The sequence below is a fragment of the Podarcis bocagei genome (assembly GCF_964188305.1).
Source record: "Podarcis bocagei genome assembly, chromosome: 12".
In the NCBI taxonomy this organism is placed as follows: Eukaryota; Metazoa; Chordata; class Lepidosauria; order Squamata; family Lacertidae; genus Podarcis; species Podarcis bocagei.
The window spans coordinates 35,227,858-35,252,330 of NC_138137.1; the positions used below are offsets into that span (position 1 = coordinate 35,227,858).

At 42.2% G+C, this 24,473-nt stretch overlaps 1 protein-coding gene across 2 annotated transcripts; it reads right to left on the reverse strand.

Moving 5' to 3' along the window:
* Positions 1 to 1,576: 1,576 nt before the first annotated feature.
* Positions 1,577 to 21,465, reverse strand: STEAP2 (STEAP2 metalloreductase). Of its 2 annotated transcripts, XM_081163247.1 has the most exons (7): positions 21,191 to 21,464; positions 14,780 to 14,843; positions 12,411 to 12,488; positions 11,082 to 11,605; positions 9,575 to 10,102; positions 9,011 to 9,175; positions 1,577 to 7,992 (listed from the first exon to the last, which is right to left on the reverse strand). In XM_081163247.1, exons 4-7 carry the CDS (start codon positions 11,571 to 11,573, stop codon positions 7,708 to 7,710), a joined length of 1,470 nt encoding a protein of 489 aa, XP_081019373.1. In that variant the 5' UTR covers positions 11,574 to 11,605; positions 12,411 to 12,488; positions 14,780 to 14,843; positions 21,191 to 21,464; the 3' UTR covers positions 1,577 to 7,707. The 2 variants fall into 2 exon arrangements, with proteins under 2 accessions (XP_081019373.1, XP_081019374.1); XM_081163248.1 differs by lacking the exon at positions 12,411 to 12,488 and having other exon boundaries at positions 21,191 to 21,465.
* Between the last annotated feature and the right edge of the window lie 3,008 nt (positions 21,466 to 24,473).

The following is a 24,473-nucleotide window of genomic DNA, read 5'->3' on the forward strand; positions in this document are numbered from 1 at the left end:
GCTCCTTTCCCCCTCATATTCTCACATAGATCCTTCATGAAGCCGAGCTCTGTGTCTGTCGCCCAGTTCTGTGGAGAAATGGCGCCGGAACTTCCAGAGCTGAGGCGCTGCTTTGGCCAGAAATGCTGCCTGCCCGACCCCGCACGACGTGCGCCCGTTTGCCCTTGAGGCTTTATTTATTTTTAAAGTTGGTATATGCAGTCTCTCCCTTCCTAAGGCTCTTTTTGAGCTTTCTTAGGCCCCCTAAAAGGGAGCTGCTTCCCCAGGGCAGCTGATTTTGGGTGTCAGGAAAAGGGACAGCCCCTGGCTATTTGTTATTATTGTGTTTCTACTACCAAGGAGCCATGTGTGTGAGTCACTTCTGAGATGCCAAAATAACCTGTCTTGGGTGCTCTGCTTTTTAAAGATTTGGGTGGGTACCACCCAAACAGGTACCCTTTGCTTCTCTGCTTTGGGTAGCAAAATCTGGGGAAACCTAGCTAGATGAATTATTATTATTAGCAAAGTGTCTTGGGTCAGCCCTGGATGTGAGGCTATCACAGGGCTGGTGCAATGCCCTTGACCCGCCATGTCTAGGAGAATATAGACTACTGTATAGAACCACAGGACAAAGGAAAGAAGTGGGGTTGATGTGTATGAACATTCCTTCTCCCTCAGCACGTGTCCTGGGTTGAATGCGAAATTGTCCTAAGTTTGGTCGGCTAAGGCAAGAGGGATTTCTCTAGTATATGTACATTCAATCATGCCACCTCCCAGAATCCCAGCCAAGGTGGCAGAAGCGGCTATAGGCCTTAATAATGCAGCCCCCTTCCACGGTCCTCCTGATGGACCAACTCACGCATCACGTAATAGATGAGACATATTAAACTGCTACCAAATGGTGGCGCCAAAAGATAGCTGCCTTCAGAGGCAGGTTTTGCATTAGGCCTTTCCGGCAAAGCCTTGACATCTCCCAACTTTGGTGGGAGGGAAACAAGACTTCAGTATTGGTAAAATCGGGAAATTTCACTGTTGCTTTGAGAGAAGCACATTGATTTTGTGTTTGAATACTTTGCGCTGCTGTATCCATTAGTATATCCCATTCTGTTTAGGACTTTGTGAAATCAACGCATGAGATCAGGTTCAACTATTTGCTCAGTCAGGGACTTTTTGTATGGCCTTGGACCATGGGCGTAGTCAGGATTTATTTGGGGGGGGGCAAGCATTATGTTGAGGGGCAGAACTGAGTTATCTACAATGCAGTTAGCCAGTTAGTTAAATAATTTTATTTATTTGTTGGGGGGGGGAGCTGCCCCCCCTGCCTTGGATATTCTTTATTTTCCAAAATTAAGATATAATTCCAAAATTAAATATAAAAATCACAGCCTTTGGCAGACTTTCAACCTGTTCTTAAAAGTTCAATTAGAATTAGTGCAAAGTACTTTGTGAATGTACCAGGTTGCCATGTTAAAACAGACTGAAAACTAAAGGCCCATCTAGAAGGATAGAAAATGGACACAATTCTAATTGTTTCTGTTTTCATAAACTCTATTATAGCTGCTTTTATAGATAATTGCACACTGAACTCCTACAAACCTATGTTACACAAATGAAATATTTATTCTGGTGTAACACATTACATGTTTGTACAAGAATGTCAACAACAAAAAATTTGCACCAATCTCTGGGTCTACATTGTTACAGCCAAGTAGACAATAACCGTACAATAAAATTCAGTAGAACCTCAAATTTAATTTAAGTATTATTCAAATTTAAATATCATTCAGCTGTATCTATCAGCTACAGTTAACAAGTAACACTTAAATTAATAATTAAAAAATGAAATCATTTGCCACATTTTAAGCACAATAAAAAAGTTTCTTACAATTATGGAAAACAAATGTTACAAATGTCATTTCGAATGTTTTAAATGCATGTAAATGATATTTTGAAAACACACATGGACTATATTAAGCAGTGGTACAGCGTTATAGTGCATTGTAATGAGATAAATTAAGTTATATTAATTTTCAGAAGAAGCTAATAAGATAAATACTTGAAACTCTCAAAAAAAAAAATAGACCAAAAATATATCGATCAGCCATTCATTTTTAGGCTGTGAAATAATTTATTATATGGCTTATACCCCAATCCAAAACCTCTTACATCGGCACAGGCTCCACTGAAAAATTGGGAGAGGTGTTCATACAATGGCCCAGTTAGAAATATTTATCTTGATTCAATAAACCATAGTTTATTGTACTGAGAATGAGTGCTGTAACTTGTGACTGTGTTTTCTCATCCTTTCTCTTGTGCATCATAATGGAAACCTGGGGTTTATTAAACCAGTTACCTATTACACCCATACCAGGTAGCTGTGGTTTAATATCTGATTACAAACCAGGAAGGCATATTGGTTTGCAGCCAGAGATTTAACTTCCTAGTTCAGATGTAGTGGTGAAATAGTTTAACAAGCTTTGGAAATTCCTGTTGAGGCATATGAGAGAAGCAAAGAAGGAAGGAGAAGAAGAGACCATGGAGAGACAATTATTGTTTTCAGTGCATTAAACAATTATTTATTTGGAATGAAATTGTTAACATCAGAATTGGATCAATGTCTTCCAAGATCTGTGTATGGCCAAGACGTATACACATAGATAACAAAATACGAATATTTGGAGAAAAGCTTGATCTGCTGAGTATTTCAGTAAGTAGTAGCATTTATACAGCACAAGCTGGCTTGGGCCAATAAACATTGAAAATACTGGATTGTGGTTGTGTGCATTTTATAATTACTATTTTATAATTACTGTAGATTGCAGGATCTGAGCCACAGTGAATTTAATAAAATGGAGTGCAATTCTGCATCTTAAATGCATGCTTGTAAGGCTTATTTGCATGAAAAGGACCTGCATGCATTCAAGTGGGTTGAAAATTGCTCCGTGAATAGTCAGATCAATTAATGTGTCAAAACCCTATATGCAGCATAAATCTTTTAATAGTACTCTTCTTTGATTTTATCCAAAAATACAATTTTATTAATATACCTATCTTAAGTAAATTTTAAAATAAAATAATATCTATGGTATTATATAAAACCTTTTGAAAAATAATTCAAGATAGCATTTTCCTTAAGACATTTTTGTGGCTCGAATTGAATATGACATAACGCTGCCATTAAAGATTTTACACCCACATGCTAAATACCATTTGGGATCCAGAGCTCTGAACTTGCAGTGGTGTTATCATGTTTAAGGGCGATACTTCATGCATAAGGGTATATGCACACGTACAGAGTATGGCACATATTAAGAGCACCACTCACAAGCAGAGAATGGGAATCCCCTGCATATATGGGAATAAGCATATGATTACATCCACACCATACATTCAACACATGGCTTTCCCCAGAGGATCCTGGGAACTGGAGCTCACCCCTCACAGAACTACAGTTCCCAGCACCCTTAACAAACTACAGTTACAGGTTTCTTTACAAGAAGCATGTGGATGTGACTGATGTAAGAATGTATGCATGTGGCCCTTGGACAAACTTCAAAAGCCCTCTACGAGTCATTAGTATATACTTCTGCAAGAGAAGTATTAGAAAAAAGGGGGGTCAACCTAGTTTTGGCTCTGTTCCTGCCCATACGGCATATAGCCCCTACAAGTTACCCCAGAGAGAGTACAGCCCTTGACAAAAAAACTAGAATTAGTACATCCATTGGTTTCAATGGGAAGAATTAAATTACATGGTCCATAAAAGTGCTCCATTGTGGTGACGGTTCTTTCAGTAAGTGCAAGCAACGGAACCAACAAACCCCAGGTCTGCCCTTGAGCTGGAAATGGCAGTCTAGTGTCTGTGGTTACCATAGGTGCATTTCTGCTCAGGTGCTATTGTAAGTGCATCTTGGCCAGAAACAGGGCAGCACGGATTCATTCTCTTTGTCAGGGTAAGAAACCTTTGCCCTTCTGATGCTGCTGAACAGAAACTCCCATCGGCCTTAGCAAGCATGGCCAATGGCGAGGGATTATGGGAGTTGGGACATTTGAAGGGCCACAGGTTCCCTAACCTTGCCTTAAACTATTCCACTGTTAGCAGATAGTCCCATTTATTTTGGTGTAGCGCATCTTATATTTGCACAGCATTTAAAGATCAGGTTGCTAGGCACTTCCAGGGCCCCCCCCCCATGCTAAGCAACAAGTCCTAATTTTCAATTTATTTTATATATTTGAATAAAAGTGGCAAAGGGATTAGTACCACCTATGAAGTAACAATGGTTGCAATGAATTATTGTGGATTTAAACACTGCAAGTAGAAAATCAATCCTGATGAAAACTGGTGTCAATGGAAGTCTTTATCCCCAATGCTAACAGATGGGGAGGGGAGGCAAGATTTTAAGTGGGATTGTGGCTGGGAAGCAAAGGGTTAAACCTCCATGTGCTGTGTTCCATTAAAAAACCCCTCCCTGTCTGCTATTAAACAAGAGCCCTATAATACTCTCCAGTGTCATATTCGGTGCTATAATTAGTTTAGCCCTCAATACTTTCGTTTACTATAATCTAGCTAGATTCCCACTAAACACAAATATTTGCACAAATAGTGTATCATAAAAACACAGACATCTACCTTGCATTCTTTGTTTGGGGCCCTAGAGAAAATTTAACAAGTGATGGGAATTTTTGTTTTGGACATTTATTTGACCATTTATGCTGGCTTCAATTGGTAATAGCAGAAACAAACTAACTAGTGAAGCTACTTGAAGTTTAGCAAAATAGTAAACAAAATTCTCGTGGATGGATTCAACTAGGTACTCCCCCTAGTGGATGTCTGGTAGTGCAACAGGGTTCTCCCCCTTTACCCCATGCCCCCCATGGCTCTGGGTTGTGTGTGTGCTGACAAAACAATTGCCATAGAACTACAATGAATTCCTACCTAAGTGTAATTCCAAAATTTTAGGAACCTAGGACTAAAGTTTCAGAGTGGAACTTCAGGTGTAAGGTATCATAATTATTAACAAGGTGTTAAAACTATGAAGATTTCGTTTTAGCACATTCATTGCAGAAGATGATTTTGTTTTTCACACACAAACAATATATCCTTGGTGCGATGTAAAGCATTTAAAAAAGATATTTAGTCTGTAACAAATTATGAATAACCAATGGACTCCCTCCCCCCCCATAGTCACACAAAAATAGTTATCCTCCCCCCAATTATACTAAACACATTAAAATCTTTCTGAGCTTATTGTTCCAAAGGCCTTAATCCAGAGATAGGTGGAATCAAGAAGGCATTGTACATGATGGAGCTGGCCAACATGGTGCCCTTCAGATGTTGCTGGACTGTGCCTTGCTCCTCCCCTGACCATTAGCCATCCTGGCTGCGGGTTATGGGAACTGAATTCCAACAACATCTGGAAGGCACCATGTTCTCTATCTCTGGCATATGTCTACTGTGAGCACAGAGAAAGCACTTGCAGTAGTACTGTCAGTGTTCACGGGTCTGCATCCTTCTTATTTAAGGGTGCTGCAGAGTCCTAGTCAGATGCAGCTATGATTCAGTGGCTCGGCACCCACATCTCTACTGGTTAGTCACAGACAGAGATCTTAAGTGCATGGAAGGCTTACACACTGTCCATTTTTGTCTATTTTTAGCAGCCTCCGGCCTGCCGTTATACATGTAAAACAGGTATCCCACTTTCATAGTGCCCTTACTGCGAGTGTGTTAAGCGCGGCTGTGAAATATCTATTATTTGTAATTCTGAGCCAAATAAATACAGTCATACCTCGGGATGAATACATTTCAGCTTAAATATTTTCAGGTTGCGCTCCGCAGCAACCCAGAAGTAACGGAGCGCGTTATTTTCGGGTTTCGCCACTCGTGCATGCGCAGATGCTCAAAATGACGTCATGCGCATGTGCGGATGCGGTGAAACACGACCCGCACGGACGCATCTTATGTTCGCTTCAGGATGTGAACGAGGCTCCGGAACGGATCCTGTTCGCATCCAGAGGTACCACTGTATAAGCATTGGCTTTAATAAAATAAGCAGTGTGCTGGAAGTCAGGCTATAGCATTAGACAAACTGTGATATTCTTGCTGACAATAAAGATGTCTGCAAAAGATGGACTGAAGTTTGGTTTTGTGATAAATTGTGCAAAATGCATACAGGATACAGTCCAGCAAAAGTTGAAGCTGCCCACGTCCTACTGGAAAGAATGGAAACTGAAGTTTCCAGCTGAGTCCCATGGATTATGGATGTGGGTAAGGGCAACAGAACTCTCCCCCGGCCTAGTGCCTTTCACCCAATTGCTCTTCTCTCAGCTGAGCTCACTTCCAGTACTGGAGGCTCAGTGCAGAAGAAATATGCCGGGAATGAGAAGCAAAATGCAAGTAAGCCATGGGCAGAGAAAGCTCTACCAGCCCCCATATTTTCTTTCCTTAAAAAACAAACACAAAAAACAAGACTCTTTCCCCTCCCCCAAAATTTATGCGATTGAACAAGATCTGGGTTTAGCAAATCAGTCTGCTGCCATAATGTCTAGTTTGGTCTATTAATGCCCCTTACTTTCATTTCATCGTCCACTAGTGCTTGTGCTAACTTAGGTAGTAATCTACCTAGCAGAAACCAGCAGTCTTTTAAGACCGTGGATTTGAGCACAGTTATAAATAGCTGGCTTTGTAAGGTTTGATCTTGCAATTTCAAAACACTACTGAACATGTAAACAAAGGGTAAAGACTATGGCAGCCTTATCGAAAGCTGGAAAACAACTATATACTTCAAAATATATGGAAATAGGGCAGCTGCAGCTTCTCTGGTCCCCTCATTCACCATGTCATGGCTGGCTTTGGGTGAAAAGTGTGCTGGGAAAAGTGGGCCCCTTCCTCTGTCAGTGTGAATTTATTAGCTGTGATGGCAGTGCTTCCAATGGTGTCCAAGTCCCACCAGAAACAAGGGAGCAAATGCTTGCAAATGTGGGTAAGGTTGAAGAAAGCTCTCTCCTGCAGCCTTTCCTCCATTGGGCACCAGTTAAGTCTTCCACAATGCCCCAGAGCAATGCTAACTTGTGCATTATGGGATGTGCATTAAAAGGTTGGCAAGATCCACCTGCTTGGTGCTCCTCAGAGTGTAGAAACAGGAATTTGTTTCAGGGGAGCCAAATTCAGCAGTGATTCTTGGGACAGGTGCTTACACCACTCCTCCAACCTACCATAATGGATCAAGGCTCCAGGCATGGCATACAGCAAGCAGGAAAGGAGGTAGATAGCTGGGCCAGGGAAGGAAAGGGCAGGACTTATCTTTTGTAACATTAACAGATTTAAAGGAAAATGACTGTTCTCCAGCGTTGAATTTGGCAGCCTAAGGGAAGACAGCTGTAACATTATGAATGGTGCAATGCTAAGAATCTTCACTCAGATATAAACCCCATGGAGTTCAATGGTATTTATCCTCTGGTCAGCATGCTTAATAAACCCAAGTGTGGCAGAAGAGGTTTGAGAACGCACTTTCTCTGCCCAGACAGCAAATCTTCAGAATGCAGGGATGTGCTCATAGACATTTACGCCACATTAAAAATGTTATGTCTGCATTGACCAACACTGCCCACTTCCTAATAGTTTACAGCATATCATCACTTGTTTCCCACAGGTTTCATTCTACAGTAAAGCTTCTATGAACTACATCACTTTGAAAGGACAATGCTGACAAAGGCGATAGCGTCATTGTGGACTCACATGATAGTAACCCTTTCTGGCGAGGGATGTGAACCGGTTCCACTTCCATCTTCCATAAATTGTCTTCTTTCCCATCCTTTTCTTATCCGCCTCAATTTCCTGCTTATGCATGGCAGGAGCAAAAATACCTTACCCAGAATTACTGTGCATGGCAAGACAAGTGCAAGAACAAAATTTGGCGGTGTGTAAAATCTGTAGTATTGTTCCTCAAAGGCTCTTTTCCACCCATAAATTAACACATGGAAAGTACTTATGAGCAGAGCGACGTATCCAAGAGTAGACTTTGAAGATATGGGGGGGGGGGGAGGAAACAGATACAAATTAATACTCTGGAAACCCAATTAGCAGACATAGCTAATAAACTAAAATTTCTGAAAAAGACTGAGTTAAAATCAGCACACGTTGCAAGTACATTTTATCTGCCTGGCCTTCAAAAAGGTTGAACAAGGGTCAGTTCAGGACATGGGTATTAAAAAATACAACGAGCTCGCTTTCAGGATTCTGAACTCTGCTGGTTTAATAAAAAGGTCTTTTTTATTTTTTTATTTTACTGTGATGGCCCAATATGTATTCTGATTTTTCAAATTAAGTTCTGCAGAGGAAAACTGAAAAAGCAGCTCAGAATATGAGAAGGAGCATCCAGAATCCTCCACTGACATTTTCGAAGGTCTCTAGGGGCAGAAACCTTTTGCTGGATGAGCAGACTGTGTGAGATTTGCTGGACTGATAACGAGCCTGGGAGAAAAGGGATGAAAGAGGCTGCTCACTTGAATCAGCAGGTATGGTTGCATAGAAAAAGGCAACAAAAAGCAGTATCAGAAAGATACTGCCAGATATCTTTAGTGATACACATCACAGCTTCTAGCCCTTCCTGGGATTTGCTGGTGCTTAGTGTCCTCAGCGGAGATGTGTTGGTTTGTCATATCAGTGTAATGCAGTAGAATTGTGGATAATATTTTAAAACTGTGTAAGTCTTGAAAAGAACTGCTTAAAGCCTCAACTGCTTATCTCAAACACATTTTGGGTGAAAAAAAATTCAAGGAAATGTCCTTTGACCAAGCATTTCTTAGGCTTGGAATTCTTGTGAAGTCAATTTACCAGAATGAAAAAATAAAGAACACTGCCTTACAGTGTAATCTTACACGTAGTTACTTGGAAGGAAACATTCCAGGGCCGCTTTTGCTAAGTATTAGCATTTAGGAACTTGTTGACATTTCTGGAGCAATCCTGTTAGATATCAACATTGAAATGCCTTCTGATAGATTAGCTTCTAATATCGGGTTTTGCTACAATACACACCTGGATAAAACTGAATTCCCTCCAGTTTAACGACCTGTTTACTGAAGGAATAGAAGTTACAGCCAACAGAGAAAGCAGCCCCAGGCTCATTATTCCAAAGGAGACATACATTTCAATCCGCCAGACTTCTTCCTCATTCCATGTATTTTCAACATCTGCATGGACCTGAAGAAAGAGGATGAGAAATTTTTAGAACACGGAACACATTTGTACAAGAGGAGTTTTCATTCATTCTGGAGACTTGATGGGTTTCTAAGTGTGCCTGGTGGACTGTCCAGAAGCTGGGGGGAAGCTGGTCAGGATTTCCAGTGACTGTGAGGAGGCATTCATGCCCTTAATAGACCTGTCCCTTCCTACAACTAGGAGGAGGAGAATAAACTATCCAAAATGGAAAACAGATGTGATTTATGCAGATCTCAGAATTCAGTGCTTAGGGGCTTGTTAACAATCTCTTGGAACAGATGCTACACTGAAGCTAAGCAGGCCTAGACTTGATCAGTAACCTGAACGGAAGACCACTGGGAACCCCATTAAGAATCACCGTCTCCAAGTTATTTTCCTTACCTGTTGATAAGCCATATTCAGGAACAAGTACCGTTCGGACCTCCTCATGGGCAAGCAGAGGCTGTAAACCACGTGCACCGTTGCAAAGAAAAAGCTAAGCAGTCCAAGCTGTTTCCTACACTGCAACCAGCTCTCTAACCAAGGTGGAAATCGCCTGTACTTAGTGCCAGAATAAAGTTGATAAGCAGCTGCCAGCAGCCCTGATAAATACACTAGAGACAATAAAGTGATAGCAACAACTGGCAATGTCTTATTCACGATCTCAATAGGAATTTTGTAGAAATCACTCTGCTGGTTCCTCACGTAAGGATGAATTACATCTCGGATGAATGAATAGATGAAGAAGAAGGTGGCCAGGCTGACAGCCACTATTACTGGTCCTTTCCATAGTGTGAACAACCGAAGAGGCAAATTTTCAATCTCCCTTGCAGATGATAAAGCGCCCAAATCAAGAGGAATGAAGCTGAGTTGACGGGCAAGTTCCATAACTTGATGTCGAGCTTGAAAATTGTTACTACATATGTAGACCTTTAAAAAACAACACACACACACAAACAAACATTATTATTGTGTACCAACATAAAGATGAATTCAACAGCTGCAATGGACTGAATTCATGTCCTCCAGATGTGGCTGTACCACAATGCCCATCAGTCCCAGCCAGAATGGCAAAAATGGGAGTTCAACAACATCTGGCAGGCACCCCATTGGCTACTCCTAAACGTAATGGTCAAACTGCAGTAGATGCTACTAGCAGATAAAAAGTGCCCAGACCACTTTAAATGTATAAATGATTTTATATGTTTAATTCGTTTTCATTCATTCATTGTTGTCAGCAAGGTCATGATTTTCACCTTACTTATGTTTCCAGTGACATAACTGAATGTTATAATGATGAAACTAGGGAGTTCTCTCATTTTGTTTTCTAGAAAGCATTGTATGGAAAACTAAAGCATTCTCTGCAGCCAGCTGCTTCTGGTCAAATGTTGTCTGGAGCACTGATGGAATTATTCTGTGATAGTTGAGCAAACAAATTATTTCAGAACCAGATATTCCATTTCCCCAAGCTTTTTCCTTTAGAAAAAAATTAAATTGTATGTTTTACATACCATTTTACATATGGTTTTATTATAGTGTAAATAGTTTTGGGATGCCTCAAGTGAAGGGATTCAATAATAATAATAATAATAATAATAATAATAATAATAATAATAATAATAATAATAATAATAATATCATTTTAGCTCTGTGAGCCACCCAGAAAACTCTGTTGTTGGATGGTCAGTACTGCAGCAATAACAGTAATGATGATGACGCTTTGGCATCCTTGTGTGTTGTTCTTCCTCAATTCAAGCTCAGCAGCACTGATGACTGTTTACAAGCTAGCATACTGAGCAATGTTTACTCTCAGTGCTGGAACAAATATTGAGATTGGCAAGACAGTCACAACTATTCCAACCACTATTTTCATTCCGTTTTTTTAAAAAGACATAAATGCATAGCTTACCTGTCTGCTAGCATCTTTGGGTCCTAACTGCAGTGCCCAGGCTGAGATAACGTTGAATCCTTTGACAACAAAAGAATCTTGGAAAAGTGACTGCAAGTATTCTGCATTAGATTCTGGATACTGGTTAACTCTCATGTTATTGCTGACATCTACAAGGATTTTACCAACAAGCAGATGTTTGAGATCCCACAAAGCAGCATAGTGTTCTCTGTGTATAGCAACAAAAATCATATTTGCTTTTGCTACAGCATCTTCGTGATGAGTGACATCAACCACATGTGGAAAGAACTCAGCAGCAAACTTAGGGTTTCTGCTTCCTATGACCACATGGTACCCACACCTAATAAGCCTAATGGTCAGTGATTTTGCAAAATCTCCACTTCCAATTATGCCTATTGTGACCTTGCTGGTGTCCTTGATACCGTTTACACCATTTGGCAAGAAAGTTTCATTTAAAGATTTGGGACTTCCCATCATAGAAATTGATTCCATAACTCAACAGGATGAGATTAGAGGGCAATTTTCTAAAAGAAAACAGAGAGGAAACACACGTAGTTAATATGAACCCATTAACACATTCTGCATTGTGAAATATTCCCCCCGCCCTACTTTCACACATTCCTCTACAAGCCAGGCAATTGTGTTCTAGCACTAGATGAAATTAAAACAAAAAACCCGATTAATGTACATATGATGGCTTGGATTCTAAGCCATACATAGATTTGTTTATGGAATGGGTTTTCCCATCTAACTCTTCCCACTAAGACCTCCCCACATCCCCTGATGATTCATTCCAGCAGAACCTTCTAGAACACAATGGAATTCTCCCTCCCATGTAAGCAGGTACAAGCAGAAGGCACCTCCCCCCCCCAACCCCTATGTTTATAGGGTGGGGGAACCTAATTTAGGCTGTATGCCTAAACATGGCCATAATCAAAAGTGCAGTAGACTAGCTCTGCACACCCCTCTCCATCCTTCATCCTGACAAGGTTCAAGGACAGAAACACTTGGGTTGAGAAACAGGGCCAGATTGGGGGTATGGCCCATGGAGGAGTTCTGAGGGCCTGGATGGTTGCCCCTTGGCCTGAGTTTCCCCAATCCAGGTCTACACAGAGAAAACCACCTCCATAAATAGCAAAAGAATTCAGTAGACATCAATAAGGGAGAACACACATCTTTCAAAGATGCTTGGCAGAATCCATAAAAGATCTGAAATATATGACCCGAGAGAACATTCCCTACAGAATTCTTGAGCTTGAACAAATTTATGTCTTCATTGGAAAGCTGAGATTCTGCAGGCACACATTTGTCTGCCAAAGTGTCACCCACCGTTGCAAATTGTGTGAATCTTTGTCAACCACAGCTGGCGAAGAATTCAGTCACTACTTCTCATATTCATTTCCTTTTCTGTAACATAAGAACGACAACCATCCAAGCAACCACAACAGCACACCAATACAACATTGTGTAGCAGTTATAAAGCCTGGCAGGTAATTCCCCCTCATAAATATGCTTGCTGTGTTGCAGGATGACGCCTTGTGCTTTTCCATTGTTAACAATGGAAACAATCTGCACTTAGGATTGCGGCCTAAGGCGGTGTGCCATTCTGATGCTGAAGCAGACCCACAGCACTATTCCACACTGAAGATACTGGCGTAGCCCATGCTAACACAGAACAGTGTATATATAGAACAAAGCACACATTGTGTACTGGTGCATCTGAACCAAAGCATAGGATATACTATAATAATGTATAAATAAATAATGTGATAAACTGAAAGTTGGTACTATTTCAGACCTTATTTATGTTTACTGGTATTCCATGGCTACCAAAGTAGGGCAACCACCTAATTCAAGTTGATTAATTGTACAAGATTTAAGTTGCAGACCTACATAAATTTACACGGGAGCAAATCCTGTTGAATTTAGTGGTATATACTTCCAAATAAACTTTCATAGAATTGAATTGATAGTCTGCCTAAAATTGCATGAGAAAAAGCAGTAGCTCTAAAGAAAAAAACATAGATGGTGCACACCCACCAGACATTATCTTAGAAGAGGCATTACCCCTTCTCTAAGACACTCCATGCAATCAATTGTTGTAATTTTTTTTAAAATGTGCTGCCCTATTAATGAGGAGAAGGTTATTAATTTTATTTAACATGTTTCTAAACTGCTTTTTATGGTTGGCAATCCTCCCAAGGAACTCCCAGAGTAATCAATAAAACAATATAGTAACATTGCACAGAAATACTATTACTATATTTAAAAAATCAGCAGCATATAAATAAACTGAGTAAAGCATCGGTGTGTTAGTCAATCAAAATCTAACTGATTAATTGACTAAATGTTACAGCCGTACATTAAAGGAATTTTGTATGCCATTCTACTTCCTCCAGGAATTTATATATTCATTTGTCTAGGAAAATAAAATGTAGAAGGAAGCATATGTAAAAATAAACAAATAAAATTTTAAGGGAAACTGCAAAGGCAAAGGCAACAAAACCTTAAACCAAGTGCCAAATGGCATGTAGGATTGTGATAAGGGAAAAACCCACAATTTCTTAACTCTGAAAATCTATATTTTTTAAAAGTCATTTTATTACTGAAATAACTTGCTAGCAGTTGTTGTGCTTTACTAATTCTGAGGAAATGATTCACTCTTAAATGTGAGTTGCAAATTCAGCAGGAATTGGTCAACAACTATTTTAGCCAAAGCAAACTAAGGAAAAAAGATTTGTGTGTCCTGGAAATGTGATTCACTCATGCAAATGACGAGATTGCATCCTATTTTTTTGTATTTAAATCTCAAAAGGTACATTGTGAAACACCCCAGCTATTTGGTAACATTTCTTTTACGAGAAATGGGCTACTTTTAACATTAAAAGAGGCCAGGGAATTGAATATTGAGCATTCACTTCATTTTTCATGCTCTTTGAACTAGTTAAGAAACCTAAACAGAAACTTAAAATTTCCACTGTTTACCATAGAGCTTATACTCAGATCCCAAATACACTGCTCAGAAAAAAGGCCAACATTTCCAAACCTTAGTTGCCAAAGGCTTTATATCATAACTCTGAAACAAGAATCCCAATTTCGAATTTCTCTTTTAAATACTGAAATCTTAATCCTTTTGTCAGCTGCCAGAACGTCACAGTAGAAAAAATTGCACTGTCTTCAGTATTTGACATGCCACTTTTTAAGTTCAATAAAATAAGGGAAGGGTGGTCAAATACTGCTATGCTTGGGAAAGCAATGAGGCCATTGGGTGGGTGGGTGATGTGTTGATGTACCTAAGATGCTGCTCATTGGATGCTTAGCATGACTGTATAAACTGCCATCATAGTACAACACGGGCGGGACATTGTAGCCTTCCATATTGATGTTGTTGTTGGGACTCCCATCAGAACTGGATAATGGTCAGAGCAGTGGCGTATTGGTGCCCATTGAGAATGATAGGGTGGAAGCAAGGGAGGCCAATGATGAGTGGAGCCAGGACCACAGAACCAACTAATTCTAGATTTGCTCCCAGTGGGAAATTTAAAATGATGGTTGTAGCTTATTGCTGGTGGTGGTGGGTGGGTAGCCTGTGGCTGGGTGAGACCCACAGTTGTAAGGAGAGGATCAGAACTGCTGAAAGCCTTCTCAAACCTGGAGTTGGCCCTGTGAGCTATGAACAGATGCTTTTGGAAAATTACCTTGTTGGATCTCATATGCAAATCAGCTCCGGGTTTCTGATGCCAGCAGAGATCAGAGCACAGCCTGTGAAGAATAAAAACAGGGTCTTAAAAGGCTCATTCCTTGCAAGTTGTGTACAGCAAGGCTTTAATGGTAGAAGTCCAAATTTCTGATGATTTATTTTCTTCTAATGATCTTGCATCTGACTCCCAATGGGACAGGATGGTTTTCTTAGAAGTCTAGAATTGCAGGAGAACCTGGCATGAACCAGAAATCATTTCCCCTAAGTTTTCAGGCTAGCACCACAAACTTTGTGCAGAGCCACGTGCAAAGTAAGTGGCTTGGGGGGATGGAGTCAAATGCAAAAGACAATTTGGCGGCCAAATATTAACTGCATGACATGATGTTATATAAGCCAACATCTGAGTTACTACAGATCAGTGTTTTCAGTTTGGGTGGTAGCTTTTTGCTGTTTCTATTGTTCCACAACTGGGAAACTCTTGATGATCTATCTTGAGTAATCGGGTCTACCAGTAAATTAAATCTACTCCCTGCCCACTCTAGTCATAAACAAAACTGTCAAAAGCTATAAAGCACTCTAGAAACTTGAAACAGTTCTTCCATTTTTTGAAAAAAACCTGCAACCTTAAAAGTATTTAACCCAGAAAAAAATCCTGCTTCAACTTTTATGCATGATTTGACCTGGCTATCCTTTACAAATCTATGAACATTTCAAGTCATTGAAAAGCTGTATACTTTTCAGAGTATACTTTTCAAAGTTTTGAGCTTGGGGTTGAAAATGGACTACAACAGGATTAAAATTCCAGGAACAATGACTCTTCTCCAATTGCCCCACAGTGATACCGTGGTATTCATCTGAGAATGCATAGATTTTTTTAAAATCCAGATAAACGCTTCAAAAGGAACATCAGGTCACTGAACTATTAAGAACAAGAGATGTTCTTCCTGTTGCTAATGCATTTGTTCGGCAGTGCATTCGGCTATAAATTTAGATTACATAATTTTAGTCAGGACTGATTTTTAATCCAACAATGTCCTAATTTTCCACCTTTTTCTCTTCCACCAGAAGAATATGGAACCAGGGATGGCAGTGAAGCAGAAAGGGGAAACAAACTGAAGTAACAAAAATGATAAGGTGGTGGTGGGGGGGGGGAGAACATAAAAAATGATGGTCTGGACAAATGGAAGCTGGAAAAGTAAAATTTATCTGTACTATTGCCATGTGCAACTAATAATTCAAAGATCTTTCAGTAAAGTTCAAGTCTATCTCCTACTATATATTTGCCTAAAGTTGTCATCATGCACCTTGGTCACTGTCTGATAGATGACATTGAGAATTACAGCATGACAATAGCTCTTGGAGAGCTGCTGTGGCCTTTGCAGTAGCACTGGAGAAGCTGTGGAGGAAGTCACAACAGCCTGTGTCAGTTCCTCAGCAACCGCCCTACAGCTGCTGCCCCCCTCACCAATGATGCTGTTTCAGCTTCAGCAGCAGCAGAAGGCACAGAGGAAGGAAGCAGTGGGTGAGCAGGATGGAGCCATCCTGGCCTGTCATGACTGTTCCTCCATGGCACCCCTGGACCACCTGCCACCCTTCCCTCCTCCTTGTGCAAGAAGGTCTAAGGGGATGTGGGCGAGTGGGAGACTTGGCAAGCCCTAGGTCAGTGGGGAAAGTTGGTTTGGCAAGGTCTAGAAGGCACCGGGGGCTTTGGTGAGGTGGGGGCAGATGGGGGTTGGTATTCCTTTGGACCTCCAACATTGGGTAAGGGACAAAGGAAAAGCAGGGGGAGAGCTGCAAAAGGCTGAATGGATTAGTGCAGCATAGGCTTTCCCACCTGTCCCCCTTCAACCTCCAATGTTGGGATTTGGGCAAGTGAGTGGAACAGACCACCTGCCAATCATGTGGCATCACATGTGATTGACATGCAGGTTGCCCTTCCCACCTAAGTTGGCCCCTGGGGTGGAAACCATAAAAGATTATCCAGCTCTGGTCTAATGGGTGGGTGGGTGGGAGTTGGCAAGGTCTTGTGGGGGGGGGGTTCTGAGGGGTGCAGTGGGACAGAGTTGTAGGTAGGGTTGGCTGGCAGGGATGGAGCCCCAAGTCCATCTATAAAATCTGTGGTCTCATAGTGAACCATGACTCATATTTAACGAAGGTTTTATTACAGTCAAGAGGTATATAAATCTTGTGAAATACAAACAAATAAAAAATTAGCATGGATTCAGGGACATCTACTTTTTGTAACCATATCTTTGTATGGTGCTTTGGCTTCTGCTGTGACCTACTGGCTGAAGCATGCTTGACCAGGCTATTTGCCAAGTTGCTTCTATCAGCAGTCCTGTTCTGTCCCATAAAATTGAGAAAACAGAGAGCTAGAGCTCAGGAGTGGTGAGTTGTGTTAACTGGAACACGCTGCCTTTTAGCAGTCTTGTGGTTAGGGACAGGACATCTGGTGTGGATGAGTAATGTCTGATTTATTAAAAAAATGCTAAGCCCAGTAAAGTTGTCTTAACTAATTAGGTGAAGGGTTAAAGCAAACAAAAAAGTGACATGTTTACTTCTGCTTGCTTAGCAACTTTACAGGAGCTCAGAATATTAATGGTACAATTAAGTGAGTGGCTAAACTGCATACAATCCTATTATAGCTGGAAAGTGCAGAAAAGACCGCTGTAAAAAGAGGGAGTTTAGCTAATTAGACAGTTGCACAGGTGGGTTACCAAGGTCCGCATGAGTGCCACACCCTTCAAGCAGATGCCCTAGACATGACCATTGAGCTTCTAGGCCAAGGATGGAGAACCTTTTTCCAGACTGAGGGCCCTATTCAGTTCTGGACAACCTTCTGGGGCCACATGCCAGTCAGTGGTGAGAACGGACAGTGGCAAAAGTGAGTCTAGCAACAAGTGTAAATTTTACCTTTGTACAGTAGGCTGGTTTATACACATACCAGCCTCTATCCTTCATCCTAGCAAACAAGAATCATTTTCAGAGTTCAAGGACACATTCCAGCAAAAAACAACAACCCTACTCAAGGTGACTGTGAACCAGAGCCAGAGAGGGGCATGACATTGAGATACTGTGTGTGGCTGGGGGCTGTTGTGGGGAGAGTCCTCAAGGCCAAATAGGGAGGCTTGGAGGGCCCTGGGCCTGTGTTTATCAACCATCAGGGACACACTACTTATCACTGTGATGTGCACCCTTACCACATGATAAGAAGACTGTGCTCATGAAACTAGGCTATATTATCTGCTGACGTCCAAGTGGTGTCTGCCCATTCTGTTGTCCAACACTCTTTGGCCACCTTTTTCGCCTATGATCCTTGTTTCTCATTTTGTCCCTCCTACCTCCCTGTTTCACTGTTGCTTCCCCCGTGTGAAAACATAAGAGTCGTTATCTCCTCGAGACAGGGAGCAGTCCTCTTCCACTCTCTCTAAAACACCATCCACGTCAACAGGACAAACAAGTAATACCCACTCCTCCATTTATCTCCCTCTCCACTGACTAATGGTCTCCTGTTCCCTTCAATGACTCCAGCACTACCTCATTGTTCCTTGCTGCTCCCTATGTGTGCAACTCCAAACCTCAAAACATATACTGTATGATGCTACCTCTCTTTGTTTCCTTCAAATCCCTTGTCAAAGCTCACCTACAAGGCCTAGACTCATCGTGTTAATCCTTATTCTTAAGCATAAGCAAGCTTTAATAATGTGCAAACATGTTTGCCTGAATTCTTCATTCTCTCCCTTTGACTCCTTCCCTTGTTTTCCCCCATGGACGTCTACAAGGCAGGGCACGGGAGGGAATCCCCTGATAAACCTTAATCTTGACCCCCAGCTTTATTTGTCTGTTTTCTTGAGTATGGCAAGTTTCTAGTGCTTGCAGAATCTGAGATATAAGAAGATGAGAAGAGGAAGAGTTTGGATTTGATATCCAGCTTTATCACTACCCAAAGGAGTCTCAAAGCGGCTAACAATCTCCTTTCCCTTCCTCCCCCATAACAAACACTCTGTGGGGTGAGTGGGGCTAAGAGACTTGAAAGAAGTGTGACTAGCCCAAGGTCACCCAGCAGCTGCATGTGGAGGAGCGGAGACGAGAACCCGGTTCACCAGATTACGAGTCTATCACTCTTAACCACTACACCACACTGGCAAGCCTTATCCTTCCCATGAATGACCTTGTTTCCCTCAATGTCTGTTTTAGACTGCAAACGCCACGGAGGCAGGCTCCTATCTGTTCTCTGTACTTTACTATTTATTTTAAGTATTTACATACCATCTTTAAGATCACCTTTCCCCAAGGAACCTCATAATTAAAACAAGTACATTGTTTCAATAGGAAAAACACACTTAACAAAACATGGCGGATAGCAAACTTTGGAGCCATTTTTTACTAATGTTTAAAATGTTACATTATAAGGTGCCGTTTATACATATTGTGCTTTATAAGCAGCTAATAAAAATATTAATTCATGTTTCAGAAAAGTTACTGAGTTGGGAGAATCCGCACAGATCACAGTTTAACATTTTACCACATTTCTGCTTTGGAGTAAAGGCCTCTTTGTTAAAATGCAGCAGAAAGATGAGGAGCTTGTGAACCTCTAAGTGTTGCTGACTCCAGCTCCCATCAGCCCCATAGCTCAGAAACATCCCCACCTCTCACTTAGCAAATAAGTACCAACCTACCCTGTGACAGCTCCTTTTATGATTGTATGATGCACTGATTATTTGTTCATGTTCTGGCAATCAGTTGACTATGTGGTTATGTGCACACAGAGGTTAAGTTACCACTTTGTAAATGATTAGTCTTGTCTTTATCCAACCACCACCTATAGAAGCAAAATATAAATGCCTTTGTCTAACTGAGAGGCAACAAGCTTTGAGTCTGGGCACCCATTCCACCCAAGTGATCAATTCTGCAAGTGGCTTTATTTAGAAGGCAGCCACAAAATCCATCTTTAAGGTACAGTGGTACCTCTGGTTAAGAACTTAATTCGTTCTGGAGGTCCGTTCTTAACCTGAAACTGTTCTTAACCTGAGGAACCACTTTAGCTAATGGGGCCTCCTGCTGCTGCCGTGCGATTTCTGTTCTCATCCTGATGTAAAGTTCATAACCCGAGGTACTATTTCTGGGTTAGTGGAGTCTGTAACCTGCAGTGTCTCTAACCTGAAGTGTCTGTAACCCGAGGTACCACTGTACATGAGTGGGAGAGTACCCTCTGTATTCAATCCAAGCAGCTTTTTCTATTACCTTTAGTGAGGGGCTGTAGCTCAGTGGTATAAGCATCTGCTTTGCATGCAGAAAATCCCCTTCAGTCCCCAGCATCTAGTAGGCCTGGGAATGTCTGTCTGAAAGCTGCTGTCACTCAGTGTTAACAATATGGAGCCCTGCTCATGACCTCTTGCAGCCACCATCCTATTAATTTCATCTCCCTTTCACTTCAGACACTGCACAACCTAGGGACACATCCCTTGACCTCTGTGGTTAAATACGCACACACCTCTTGGGCTGTGTTAGAAACTGAAATATGAAAGCTAGGAGCTAAATGGCACCTTAATCCTAGGTTACGGGCGCAACAATGGAATGTCTAGGCATGCTTTTTATAACAAGAATACAAAGCTGAAAATGAATGAACTGCAGCTAAAATACTATGTTCATTTTTCACATGCTCTAGTCCACCCCCTAATATTCTTAAGGGGGTCTCTTCTCCAGACTTCAGAGAGTACCTGGAAGTGGGGAGGCGGAAAAAGGTCCTCCTTTCCTTGCACTCTGCAGTTTTAATCTGAAATCTTAGGCAAAATGTGCCTAGAACAATGGGGGTTTCGAACACTGCTCTTGGGCTAATCAGTTTGTCAACTGCACTTTGTAAAGAAAACGGAAAGGAAAGGACAAGCGACCAAAGGCCTTCTATCAACCTGTAACCCACAGCAACCAGATCCTATAATAATTCCGCTTTGATCGCGCATGCCCTGTGTCCCGTTCCGATAGCGCTGTGCTGCTTTGCCCTTGACTGGCCCGGAAGACGATGGATGTTAGACAACACGAAGGCTCCAGCTATGTTATTCTTCTTAATATATAAAATGAAATTGGGTTACGGGTGGGGTGGGAATCTGGGAATCTGCAGGGATGGCTTGCAATGGGACTGGAAACCGCGCTATTACGCGTTTATAAGGGCCGGGCGTCGAACGCAAACCGGCGCGAAAACGCGCGCGCTCTGCGCTTCGGCGCGCGGCCCGTTCCCACGCCACCCGCGCTCTGCTCGGCCAGGGCTTCCCTGTCCTCCCGCCTGGTTCTCACGCGGGGGCGCCGTGTTAAAAACAACAACAAGCGCAGCCCCCTTCCCGTCCTTCCGGGGTTGCAAGGGCAGGGGCGAAGGCGCCTATTGGTGCCCCCCGCCCCGTCCCGCGCAGCTCACCTCTTGCAGCGCTGGAGTCGCCTCGGCGGATCTCCCTCCCTCTCGCCTCCCGCGCTCCAGCCTGCCTGAAGCTCCCGGCAGAGAGGCGGGCGGGCGGGCGGGGAGAGGAGGAGAAGCGTTTCTTCCGTCCCTCCCCCGCCTCGGCCCGGCCTTCCTCGGGATTTTGGTGCTGCCAGCAAGTGGGTCGCGCAGGCCGGGCCAGCCGCGTCTTCCTCGTCCTTTCGCAAGGCACCGAGAGGCGGGGGGAGCGGCGGCGGAGTCACGGGGAGCGAGGCGGGAGCCGCCGCCGCCTTCTCCGTGCGCGCGGCGAGGTGGAAAGAGGCCGGCGTCCCGCTGCTCCTGTCACCCAAGGGTGGGTGGGGGTGGGTTGATGGATAACCGCGCGAGGCCCCAAAGGCCTGTTTATTATTAAGGGGATCTCTTTCTTTCTTTTTAAATCCCGGCTTTCCGATCCTAACTCGACCCCCCCCCCCGCAGAAAACCTCAAGGCAACTAACATCGTTCAAAATAACTGAATAGACACACACACACCGCAAAACCAACCCGCTATTCAAACAATAAATCTAGAGACGGAAGACAGCAGATCCAAATTTCAGAGCAAACAATCCATGGGCCGTCACGTGTTCGTTCTGTATTAGCATTTTTCCTTATTATTTTCAGCATTCTTTGCCGATAGCAAATACGGAATGAAAACACAAAGAAAAGTAATGCAGCAAAGGGAATTTGCGTATAATAATAAACTTTCCCTTTTTTTACAAGGGGCAGTGCAATCCTATAGTATGTAGCTGGGGGCAGCAACGCTGCTCAAGACCAGAGGCTGGAAACCACAGGAGAGAGAGCACACTTGCGCTGGAATCCCGCTTGCAGGTTTGCCACAGGCACCTGGTTGGCCAGAACAGGATGATGCACTAGATGGACCAGCAGCCTGAACTAGCAGGCTTTAAATACTGTGGATTTTTAAATGGAAAGTGAAATTTGTGAGTTTGGACCCATTGCGCCAAAAATCAGATGAAGTCATGCCAAAGTGATGTTTTGCTCCATCTCCTTGAATAAAAAATGTGCCAGTCATCCAATCTTTGACTAACATCGCTCACTACCCTGAGAACCCTAATGCCAAGTTTGGCAACAATATCTCAAGAGGCAGCTGAACCTATGCCAAAAATGAGCAAAGTCGTGCCTAAGGCCTCATCCACACTTTTGTTTGTCCCATGATTTTTGTTCTTTTTTTCCACCGCTTTCCTCGGGAAAATCCGTTTACTGCTGAATTGGAACAAATATCGATCGGGTTTTCTGTGGATTGATGGGAGGCAACTTCATCGGTTTCTTTTATTTCCTGTATTGTATGTTATTGCATTACAAGTTGCATTCCCTAAAATTCAGGCTGTAAAACAATAAAATAAAATACAATATAAAAAGTACAATTGAAAATAAATATAAACACTTAATGCAAATGTGCTACAAACCACCTGAAGCTGGCAGACCACTGGTGGTCCAAAGACCAGTTTCAGATGCCTTGCTCTGGCAAATAGCCACGTTTCTCTGAAGCATATTTCTGAGGAAGTCCTAAGGGTCTGTGGTTCAGGTAACCTATCTTAGATTATATGAAAACATGTCCCTATCTTGACAGTCCCCATCAAATCCATCAGAATTCTTCCAAGACAAATCATACTTATAGGAACCTCTGAGGGAACAGCTCAGTCAGTAAAGCATGAGACTGTTAATCTCAGGATTGTGGGTTTGAGCCTTGCACTAGGTGAAAGATTTCTGGATAGCTGGTGGTTGGACCAGATAATCCTTGCGGTCCCTTCCAACTCTACAATTCTATGTTCTTTTGTATTCTATTGATCCAGAGTCTGTGGCTGCTGTTGTGATTCTAACAGTGCACATTTGGAAGGAATCACTAATTGCAGTTTATGCAATGGCGGTGGTTGGTGTTCATTGGGACTGGCAGTGCAGAAGGCAAATAGGCCAACAGCCAATGCGAGATGCAGCCAACTAATTCTTGCATTGTCCCTATCCTCCTCCCTATTGAGTTACACAAGGAAAATGCTGAAACTGAGGAGGAGGACGCTCACAACCAGGGCCACTCCCCAGGCTGGGTGCAAGGGAGAAGGCAGGCAGATAGGGGCTGTCTGACCCTGAGATTGGGGGCGCAGTCTAAAGCCATGAAGCTGTGGATAGTGATTTTATACGTATGCCATTCTACGATGACAAACTACAAAGTTATTAGATCAGCAGGCCACATTAGGAGCGGGTTCTGATCCTGAGCTTTTCAGCATTTTTCTTCCATAAATACATGCTAAGCTGTTTTCTCAGATCAGTTTAAAAACATGTTTAAATGTTGGAAAGGTCCCCAAAATGAGTACACAAATACCCCCTATGATAAAGTGTGCATGGATGAGCTGGATTTGTTTATAGCGCTCATTTAATTTTTAGCTTGTCAGCTATAAAAGGTTTTGAGATTACATTTACGGGGTCATTTATTAACAAGCAGAACAAAAGTGGGCCCCATTACCCTTCACCTTCTGCCATTTTATCTCTCGTAGGCCTTGAACTATTAACCTTTACACTTTTCTCTTTTATGTCCACTTTTGATGTAATGTATTCTCTTTCTCACTATATGTTTTCTGGTTTGACCCAGTAATTTTTTTAATTAAATGAACCTATGCTGCAGTCTTATACTCAATAATTTGTGAGAAAGACCCATTAAAAAAGGCAGGACTTGGGTCAACATGGATGTGGATTCTGCTGCTAGTAAACTATCAGTGATCATAAAATAAAAAGCAAACACAAGAGATGGCTCTGTGGCACATTCACAACCTTTATTTTCTTTATTCATAAACATAATTTATAGGCTGCCTTTTAAGGTGTAGCCCTCTCCAAGTGGCTTACACAACATAAAACACAGTATGAAAAAATTTACTATAGAAGGAACATTGACATCATTTTTGCAAAATGTGCTACTCAATTAGCGGAGTGCTATTTTAACATTTTAAATTGATTAATTTACAGGTGCAGAACCCTTTTTGTGGTCTAAGGGCCACATTCTCTCGTGGACAACCTTTCAAGGAGTGGGCAGGTGCAGAGGCAAAAGTGGACAGAACAGGAAATGTAAACTTTACCTTTATACAGCAAGCTAATTTCTACACAAACTCCCCTCTATCCTCTACTCAGACAAGCAACATTACCAGAGGTCAAGGACACATTTTAGCCAGACAAAAAACACCTAAGGAAGGGTGGTAAGCCATAATAGTGAAGGGTGTGGCTGAGGAGAGTCCCAATG

Coding starts and splice junctions, on each gene's coding strand:
- STEAP2 (XM_081163248.1), bottom strand. CDS start 11,573: ATGGAATCAATTTCTATGATGGGAAGTCCCAAATCTTTAAATGAAACT. Junction 10,103..11,081: donor CCAAAGATGCTAGCAGACAG/GTAAGCTATGCA, acceptor TGTTTTTTAAAG/GTCTACATATGTAGTAACAA. Junction 7,993..9,010: donor GGGAATTCAGTTTTATCCAG/GTGTGTATTGTA, acceptor ATATCTTCAAAG/TCTACTCTTGGATACGTCGC.